The 10847-nt window shown below is 43.8% G+C and overlaps 1 protein-coding gene and 1 long non-coding RNA gene across 4 annotated transcripts; one reads left to right on the top strand and one right to left on the bottom strand.

Annotated features, from left to right (window-relative positions):
• Nucleotides 1-4457: 4457 nt before the first annotated feature.
• On the top strand, nt 4458-10247 carry apip (APAF1 interacting protein). The gene is given in 11 exon segments (XM_024145258.2): nt 4458-5181; nt 5607-5707; nt 5867-5915; nt 6873-6949; nt 7126-7163; nt 7750-7856; nt 8333-8355; nt 9403-9417; nt 9419-9448; nt 9450-9566; nt 9762-10247. Coding segments are annotated over 11 exon segments (981 nt in total). The 5' UTR covers nt 4458-4875; the 3' UTR covers nt 9880-10247.
• LOC139027095 (uncharacterized) lies at nt 8113-8904 on the bottom strand. Of its 3 annotated transcripts, XR_011479133.1 has the most exons (5): nt 8831-8904; nt 8715-8755; nt 8562-8602; nt 8299-8412; nt 8113-8225 (listed from the first exon to the last, which is right to left on the bottom strand). It is a non-coding gene; the product is annotated as an uncharacterized lncRNA (long non-coding RNA). The 3 variants fall into 3 exon arrangements; XR_011479134.1 differs by lacking the exon at nt 8831-8904 and having other exon boundaries at nt 8299-8374; nt 8523-8602; nt 8715-8804; XR_011479132.1 differs by lacking the exon at nt 8831-8904 and having other exon boundaries at nt 8131-8187; nt 8299-8374; nt 8523-8602; nt 8715-8803.
• Nucleotides 10248-10847: the final 600 nt, after the last annotated feature.

Raw genomic sequence — 10847 nt, forward strand, 5'->3', positions numbered from 1 at the left:
CTGAGCTGGTTACTTGTGCGTCTGTGGTGTTCGTGCCAGATGACAAGTGAAACTTCCACACAGTGAGCAATACTAAAGGCTGATGGGTCGGGACCATGTAGAGCAAAGCACTAATAGACAGATACAAGTGGTAGTGGATTAAGTTCAGCCACCACAGGTCTGTCTTGGCAGAACTAATCAGATGTCTTCAGAACAGGTTTATTGCAGAGTATGGGTTCAACACGCAACCAACTCCTAACAAGTTTGTTCAATGGAAAAAAGTACAAGAAGAACTAATAAGCCATAGTAGGGGCTTCCAGACAACGTACGGGGCAAAGCCAAATACCACAGCTAGCTCAGAACACACTGACAGGACAAAGAGCCAGTTACTGGTACAGCAATATACAATATAAACATGACTGCCATGTAATAAGGTCTGCGCATGTGCACAAGACCACGACCAACGTGGAATTAGCAACTGCACCACAAGCGAAAGGCACAGGCTAAATTAGGCTACATACAGACATCATAAGGCTACACACCAGTAACATGGTAGCATGAAGGCTACATAAAGCCTGTAAAATGTACATAAAACACAGCTATAGCATAAACAGACAACATAAACAGAATATATTCCCTTGAAACGGTACATGTGAGCTTCATCACCAACGCCTAACGAGCTAGAGGCTCACATTCTGCTGCTTAGCTGGCTAGCATAACATGACACACATGACAGGAAAATACCTGATAAATATGGTGAATATGGAATTGACCGCTTTAGCAACATCTTTGATAAAAACATGGTCCATCTTCCCATCTTATTCTGATGTCCATCCAGTTTGCTTTCTATTTGCCATATATATTTTAACTGTGTGTTTCACAGAAGTTTTTGAACCTATATACTTTTTTACGGACACAGTATATTTCAAATGAGTTATCTTGTTGTTATTAGTCCCACCCTTCAGCTCCATTCAACCCCTCCCATCTTACTTAAAACCATCCAGTTTGATTTCTATTTGCCATATATATTTTTCAACTGTGCTGTGATGTTTCACAAAGGTTCTGACCCTTTCTATTCTCATAGTTTACAGATTGTAAATTAAAGATAAACATTGTTGCAAAATAATTATTGAGTCGCATTTCTTCTGACCACGACTCACTCTGAGATAGAGCGAGGTTCAGTGAGGTGCACAGGGAATGGTGGACTGTGATTGGGCTGATACAAGTGGGTCTGTAGGTACCACTAATAGGAACAAGTACAACTAACTACTAGATTAGGGTTGATGTAACTGCTACATAAGAGCTGGCCATTTAACACATAGTATCACCATTCTATCACACATACTATCACCGTAGTATCACCGTTAGTATCACCATAGTATCACTATACTACCACCGTAGTACCACCGTAGTATCACCATACTATCACCGTAGTATCAACCGTAGTATCACCATAGTATCACCGCAGTATCACCATAGTATCACCGCAGTATCACCGTAGTATCACACGTAGTATCAACCATAGTAATCACCATAGTATCACGTAGTATACCATTACTATCACCATAGTCATCACCATACTATCACCGTAGTATCACCCATAGTATCACAATACTATCACCATAGTATCACCATAGTATCCACCAACTATCACGCTAGTATCACCATACTATCACCTAATAGTATCACCATAGTAGTCACCAATAGTATTCACGAATACTATACATAGTATCACCATCAGTATCACCGTAAGTATCACCATTACTATCACCGTAGTATAACCAACTATCACCGTAGAAGCCATATCTACCATACTATCCACCAGTAGTATCACCATAACTATCACCATAGTTATCATCCACCATACGTATCACAAACATCCTATATCACGCATAGTATCACCAGTAGTATCACCGTAGTATCACCGTAGTATCACCGTAGTAGTCACGTGAACATCACCGTAAGTCATCACCATACTATCACCGTAGTATCACCATACTATCACCATAGTATCACCTATGTATCACCATATATCACCTAGTATACATAAATCACCTAGTATCACCATAGTATCACCGCAGTATCACCATAGTAATCACCATTACTATCACCGTAGTATCCACTAGTATACCGTACTAATCACGCGTAGTATCACCATAGTCATCACCATAATAGTATCACCATACAATATCACCGAATAAGTATCACCATAGTATCACATATACTATCACCGAATCATTTGGTATCACCATAGTATCACCTATACTATCACCAGTATCACCATACTACATCAACCTAGTTTAAGGTATCAACCATATACACATAGTTAGTATTCCACCATAGTATCACCATAGTATCCTACTCATATATCACCATAGTATCACCGTAGTATCACTACATCACTATCACCGAGATAACATATATCCACCGTAGTATCACCATTACTATCACCATAGTATCACCATTACGTATCACCATAGTATCACCATAGTATCAACCATATGTATCACCATAAGGGTATCACCCAGTAGTATCACCATGACTGAGTCTATACCATAGTATCACCGTAGTATCAACTAGTATCACCGTAGTATCAACCAGAATCACCATAGTACGCACACATAAGTAATCACCATACTAGCACCAATATATCACCTCAGCACTATCACCTAGACTATCAACTCAGTACGAATTCACCATAGTATCACTAGTATCACTCAGTATACCGTATATCACCATACTATCACCGGTAGTAATCACCATGAGATTATCACCGTAGTATCACGCATACTATCCACTATATCACAACATAGTATCACACGTAGTTACCATAGTATCACCATAGTATCCTATCCTACATAGTAATCACCGTAGATCACCATTATATCACCATACTATCCATGCTACCGTAGTGTATCACCTCTATACCATACTATCCAAGTCATCACCCGATAGTCGACCCATAACATCATACATCACCGATAGTATCACCTAGTATACCTAAGTCACCTAGTATCACACACTAGTATCACCGTAGTATCACCATACTATCACCGTAGTATCACCATAGTATCACTGGACTATCACGTATATAATAGTATCACCGTAGTATCACCATAGTATCAATGTACTATCACTGTAGTATCCCATAGTAACACCATAGTATCGCCATAGTATACATTAAGACTGTGTCTAATCAGTCTTATCTGTTCCTTGTAAGTAAACTCAGCTTTGGTGAACGTGCCTGTACCATGCCTTTAAATATCCACTCCCTAAGTGACGGCCTAAGCCTTCAGCATGCAACGATCCAATGCCTGCACGTGTCCCCGCACGTCTGTCAACACAAGGCATTTATTCCTGTCTGACGAGAACCTAGAAATCCCTATTGGCCTGGACTTACCCTCCACTTTTCACCCCAGCCATCTATAGGCTACCTCCCCATGATATCCTACACACTGTCAGTCCAAAAACACAAAAGTAAAAGGCAGACTTGTGGAAAATGTTTCTTGATAACAAACATGGTCATCTGTCCATTATAAGTATCTAACGACGACTTTGGTGAAGTAAAGCTGTCCCAAGGAAACGTCCCTCCCCCTGGGATGGATAGGCCGACAACAAGGTTGTAGACCAACATCATGTAAAGGCCTAATGGTCATGTTTCAGGTTGCAGGACTAGATGCATGCAGGACTAGATGTTGTTATGAAGAGTTCATGTCACAGCCACACTATCCACTCAAATGCTGATAGATACAGTAATATAACACTGCAGCCGCCTGGTTTTCAACACATCCCAAGTTCTCTCACGTCACCCCGCTCTCCACACACTCCACTGGCTTCATCCGTCGAAGCTCACATCCACTACAAGACCATGGTACTTATCTACGGAACAGCACTAGGAACTGCCACTTCAGACTATGCTCAAACCCTACACCCTACCCAAGCACTCCGTTCTGCCAGCTCAGGTCTTCTTGAATGCACTAACTGAAATCACTCTGGATAAGAGCATCTGCTAAATGACAAAAAGATACTAAATAATAATATAATGCACTAGTAGGCATCTACACTAATTAGACTGCAGCCTACAAGCACCATGATGTAAATTGGTGACTCGTTGGGAAGAGAGACCACTTTTCATAACTAGACAAAGAAAACAATACCTGTTCTTGCCATACATTTGATTTAATTTATTTGGGCTCTGCTACCACCTAGTGCTTGTTAGGCATACTTGTGCAACACCCTCTCCAGGTAGAAGTTACTTGTACTAACAAAAATATGAACAAATAATAAAACACGTTTGATTTTGAATTGCTAAGAATTGTTTCATCTTATTTTCGCCGATTATCAAAAGATCTCTGCGATTATTCGATAATTGTCTCAGGCACAATACAAGCCACGTGCAAGAGATCTGGAGGTCCTTACTATATCCTGTCGCACTAATGACCGACCCCCTGCTTACAAACAAACACACCAAGGTATTTAAAACGAGATAAAACTGAATTGTTCCATGTAAACATGTGGCGAAAATATGTATTGTATTTAAACGATATGTTGTTTTACATTTCGTTGAGGAGGAATAACGTCACATGTGTTTGCATGTTAAAGTAGAACCTGTTCGTTAGCGAGCTACCAGAGCCTAACGTTAGCTGGCTATCTAGTTTGCTTTTTGGCCAGCCTGTTACAGTTGCGCTCTAGTGTATTGGCACCCTTSTACGTTTATTTTAAATAATTCAATACGTCTTCAAATATAAGTTACAATTAAATAAATATAAAAATAAACGTGTTCACACGTGTACTGTGGTAAGTTGCAGGTATTTTTACAAGGTAAAAACAGCCATTCAAATAGTGTTGAAAAGAGAACAGGATATTCCGCTTCATTATAACGTTACCACTGTGAACATGGTGAAGGGGAAAGAACTCTCTGAGGATGTAAGGAATTTGATTATAACCAAACATGGACTTAAGCAAGGTTACAAGTCCATCTCCCGAGACCTTGGGATTGCTGTTTCCACAGTTCGTAATGTTATCAGGAAGCATGCTGTCCATGGAGTTGTAATCAACCTCCCAGGACGTGGTCGTAAGAAGAATCTGGTTCCACCGGTTGAAAAKGCAGATCGTTCTGCATCTATCCAAAATAAAATGACATCTGTTTGTGATGCCACCAATGAAGACAAGGAGAATGGTTCAGAGTCGACGGAGTGTCAGGTATGTGCTTTAGAACGACTGCTAACAGTAGTAGGTTATCTAGCTAGGCTAACTAACACATTTAAAACAAGTCTTGCAATCTGAAATTGCAAACAAATAGCTAGCTAGATTCACACCTTAACTTGTAGGCTAGACAGTGAGTAGAGCAAGAATCTAAGGACAATAGAAACAATGAGGGAAGTCAGAGGAAGATATTTTGGGAAGTCCAAAGCCAGAGAGCTAGAGAGAAACAACAGGGGGGACTTTAACAGGGAGAGAGAGAGTGAGAACACACACAGCTCCAGTTTGAGACCCAGAAAGAGTGAGGAGAGGTAAATGGATGTGTCCACATCACAACATTCATAATTTGCACAAGRGCCTGAAGGTAAATGATGAGCCATTATGGTGTCTGGGTAATGTACTGTTTCCCCACCACCTTGTTTCAGGACAAGGAACATCCACGGGTTCTCATCCCAGAGTTGTGTCGTCTTTTCTACCAACTCGGCTGGGTTACTGGGACAGGAGGAGGGCTAAGTTTGAGACGTGGGTAAGTGCTCTGGCTTTAATATTGTTGAATCATTTTTTAAATTCAAGACCTCAATCATGACTTGGTCTTTAGTTAAATGTAGAGAGAAGCGGAAGAGACAGAAGTATATATATATGTTTGCAAGCTAATGAACATTCATCTCCCCATTGTTTGTACTAGAGATCAGATCTATATCGCCCCATCTGGAGTCCAGAAGGAGAGACTACAGGTGACAGGGCTGGTGTTTTACCTTCATATCATAGAGACAGGAGAGACTACATGAGCAGGCTGGTGTTTACCATTCATAGAACAGGAGAGACTACAGGTGAGCAGGCTGTTTTTACCTTCATATCATAGACAGAGAGACTACAGGTGAGCAGGGCTGGTGTTTTGCCTTCATATCATAGAGACAGGAGAGACTACAGGTGAGCAGGGCTGGGTTTTGCCTCTATTCATAGAGACAGGAGAGACTACAGGTGAGCAGGGCTGGTGTTTTGCCTTCATATCATAGAGACAGAGAGACTACAGATGAGCAGGGCTGGTTTTTGCCTTCATATCATAGAGACAGGAGAGACTACATGACAGGGCTGGTGTTTGCCTTCATATCATAGAGACAGAGAGACTACAGGTGTGCAGGGCTGGTGTTTACCTTCATATCATAGAGACAGGAGAGACTACAGGTGAGCAGGGCTGGTGTTTTGCCTTCATATCATGAGACAGTGAGACTACAGGTGAGCAGGCTGGTGTTTTGCCTTCATATCATAGAGAAAGCGGAGACTACAGGTGAGCAGGCTGGTGTTTTGCCTTCATATCATAGAGACAGGAGAGACTACAGTGAGCAGGGCTGTGTTTGCCTCATATCATAGAGACAGGAGAGACTACAGGTGAGCAGGGCTGGTGTTTACCTTCATATCATAAGAAAGGCGAGACTACAGTGAGCAAGCTGGTGTTTGCCTTCATATCATAGAGACAGGTGAACTACAGGTGAGCAGGCTGGTGTTGCCTTCATATCATAGAGACAGGAGAGACTACAGGTGAGCAGGCTGGTGTTTACCTTCATATCATAGAAGACAGGAGAGACTACAGGTGAGCAGGGCTGTGTTTTGCCTTCATATCATCGTAGAGCCAACTTGGATACTTAGTTTGACAGTTTTTGGAGATATTTTTGTGTGTGTTTCACCTGTAGCCAGATGAACATGTTTGTCTGATGTGGAAGAGAGACATCAGCTCCCCACCCCCCTTGAAGAAGCTGAGAAGAGCCATGTACCCCTCTGTTCATGAATCCTTCACTATGAGAGGTGAGCTCTCTGTTCATGAATGCCTTCACTATGAGTAGGTCCCTCTGTTCATGCATGCCTTCACTATGAGAGGTGAGCTCTCTCTTCATGCATGCCTTCACTAGAGAGTGAGCTCTTTCAGAAATCCCTTCACTATGAGAGTGTGAGCTCTCTGTTCATAAATGCCTTCACTATGAGAGGTGAGCGCTCTCTGTTCAAAAATGCCTTCATATGAGAGGTGAGCTCTCTGTTCATGAATGCCTTCACTATGAGAGGTGAGCGCTCTCTGTCATAAATGCTTCACTATGAGATGAGCTCTCTGTTCATGAATGCCTTCACTATGAGAGGTGAGCTCTCTGTCATGAATGCCTTCACTATGAGAGGTGATCCTCTGTCATGATATTACACTATGAGAGTGAGCCCTCTGTTCATGAATGCCTTCACTATAGAGGTGAGCTCTCTGTTCATGAATGATACACCTATGAGAGGGAGCCTCTGTGTCATGAATGCCTTCACTATGAGGAGCGAGCTTCTCTTTCTTGGTTGATGCACTATTAGAGGTGAGGTCTGTCTGTCTGACTACCTGGAAAGAAACCCACCTTCACAACAACATGTTGTGCCCACAAAGTTGTCATAAGCGCAAGCTTCCTACTTTAGTTTCAGAGGACTGATGTCACTGCTTATGGACTGTCGCTACTAATATATTTAGTCCCTATTTCAACAGCTTTGATGGAGAACATGAGACTGTAGACAACATGCTAACTGTCTCCCCTTCCTGTTCCTCAGCGGCGCAGGCCGTCATCCACACCCACTCCAAGGCTGCCGTCATGCAACTCTGTTGTATCCTGCAAGAGTTCCGCATAACTCACCAGGAGATGAAAGGAATTCGCAAGGCACCTCCAGCACCAACTACAGGTGGGCACATGGAGGCCCTCCACACCAATTACATGGCACTGGCTAGAACACCTCCAGCACCAACTACATGGGCACTATCGTAGAACACCTCCAGCACCAACTACATGTGGCACATGGCTAGAACACCTCCAGCACCAACTACAGGGCACATGGCTAGAACACCCAGCACCAACTACAGGTTGGCAATGGCTAGAACACCTCAGCACCAACTACAGTGGGCACATGGCGAGCACCTCCAGCACCAACTACAGTGGCACATGGCGAGGATACCTCCAGCACCAACTACAGGTTGGCACAATGCTAGAACACCTCCAGCACCAACTACAGGTGGCACATGGCTAGAACACCTCCAGCACAACTACAGGTGGCACATGGCGGAGGACCTCCAGCACCAACTACAGTGGGCACATGGCGAGGCACCTCCAGCACCAACTACAGGTGGGCACATGGCGAGGGCACCTCCAGCACCAACTACAGGTGGGCACATGGCGAGCACCTCCAGCACCAACTACAGGTGGGCACATGGCAGAACACCTCCACACCAACTACAGGTGGCACATGGCTAGAACACCTCCAGCACCAACTACAGGTGGCACATGGCTAGAACACTCCCAGCACCAACTACAGGGGGCACATGGCGAGACACCTCCAGCACCAACATACAGGTGGCACATGGCGAGAACACCTCCAGCACCAACTACAGGTGGGCACATGGCTAGAACACCTCCAGCACCAACTACAGGTGGCACATGGTGAGGACATCTCCAGCACCAACTACAGGTGGGCAATGCGAGGTCACCTCCAGCACAACTACAGGTGGGCACATGGCGAGTCACCTCCAGCACCAACTACAGGTTGGCAAGTGGCTAGAGGACACCTCCAGCACCAACTACAGTGGGCACATGGCAGAACACCTCCAGCACCAACTACAGTGGCAAGTGGCTAGAGGCACCTCCAGCACCAACAACAGGCGGTAAGTGGCTAGAGGACCCCTTCAGCACCAACGACAGCGGGTAAGTGGCTAGAGGACACCTCCAGTGCCAACAACGCCGTGTAAGTGCTCAATGGGGAAGGGTATTCCTAGTCAGTTGTTCAACTGAATGCATTCAACTGAAATGTTCTTCCGCATTTAACCCAACCCCTCTGAATCAGAGAGGGGACTGCCTTAATCGACATCCACGTCTTCGGCGCCCGGGAACACTGGGTTAACTGCCTTGCTCAGGTGCAGAATGACAGGTTTTACCTTGTCAGCTCGGGATTCCATCCAGCAACCTTCTGTTACTTGCCCAAAGCTCTAATCACTAAGCAACCTGCCAATGTACTACAGTGTGATGTCTGTACTGAAACAGTCTGGAGGGTCTGCTAGCAATACCCAGACAGGTTATGGAGATGAATGTGGAAATCTGGATGTTACCTTGTAACTCCTGTCAATTTGTGCACATTCATCCAGGGAAACTGACACTTGATTTTAGATATGCCCTATGACTGTGCATTCTGCTCATACAATCGTGTGTGTGTGTGTAGATATGATGAAATGCTGTGTCCCCATCATTGAGAACACCCCGGAGGAGCGACCTGAAGGAGCGCATGGCGCTGGCCATGGAGCAATACCCAGACTCCTGTGCGGTCCTCGTCCGGCGTCACGGCGTCTACGTGTGGGGGGAGTCCTGGGAGAAAGCAAAGACCATGTGAGTTAATGAATAATTATGAAGTAACACAATGTTTTATAGAAGTGATTAACTAATAATTATAAATAGGGTAAAAGTAATGTTTGTAGAAGTATTACTGTGTCATTTAGACTGAATGTATCACTGTTTTAAATGCATCATTGGTGCTTTCTAGAGGTTTGTGTGGTAATGGATTATCCGTGTGTCTTGTTCCAGGTGTGAATGTTATGACTACCTATTTGACATCGCCGTCCAAATGAAGCAGAGCGGAATGGACCCTTCAGCACCACCCATTGAAGAGAACCATTACTACGATGTCCAACAATCCCAATAAATGGAGGCAAACAATCATGGCCTAAAATTAACACTTGCCAAATGTGTATTTTCCTCCAGCCGTGTCGCCGGGTGGTCAGGACTCCACAGTGCTCCAAGTATTTCACTCGCATTTTGTGAATATAAAAAGTGAAGTTTGATCACATTTATAGTAACATATATGCTGCAGTAGCTGTTTTCAAAATATATCTGCCATTTTTGTTTCATAGCTGGTAATATATAGCCTGTTCCACCTCGCTCTGCAACACAGCCTGGCTGTGGGCTGTGCGCACKTGAAGAGCTGAGTGAAAGATTACATTTTTAGAAGCGCTGTGCACCGGCATAAAAGTTGGTCTAATTTACTTGAAAAGAAAGTCTACTGAAGTGAAACCCTGTCCTTGTGTTTCTTGGCTATTTACATTGTCTTTTTTTTTAGCTTGTGAACAAAACTGACTGGCTGTTGTCAAATTGACTGGGCCTGAGCCACACACGAACCCATTGTGCTACAGCCACAGGCTTTATTTGACGAGATTTGCTGGCCTCAAAAATATGACATGTAGCTCCTTTTTAAAATTCTTTGTGGTGTAAGTTTAACTCATCTCTTTTTAAAGCAAGACCTATAGGGGCGGTTGGTGTGTCATATCGCACAAACGCCTGTCTGCACTTATAGAGTTCAAATTTAGCGGGAGTCAACTCGGGTTATTGTCTTGCATACTGCAAGTCAAACAGCCTGACAGATGTGGATTGGTCTCAGGCGAACAGATGTTCACATAATAAAGGACAACATGAATCATGTCTGATCAATAAAGATGAGGGTTAAAGTGTGCAACCTTTTTTCCCCCCAGTTGTATTATGAAATTTAAATGTGTGCCTGGATTGGTTAATACTTGCTCTGAGACAAAGAAAGTTACATAGAAGATAGTTGGTGCGGGAGTCTTCCAATTCACCCCGGTCTCTTCCTGGATTTGTCTTCCTGGATTTGTCTTCCTT

This window comes from Salvelinus sp. IW2-2015, unplaced genomic scaffold, assembly GCF_002910315.2.
Source record: "Salvelinus sp. IW2-2015 unplaced genomic scaffold, ASM291031v2 Un_scaffold7420, whole genome shotgun sequence".
Taxonomy (NCBI): domain Eukaryota; kingdom Metazoa; phylum Chordata; class Actinopteri; order Salmoniformes; family Salmonidae; genus Salvelinus; species Salvelinus sp. IW2-2015.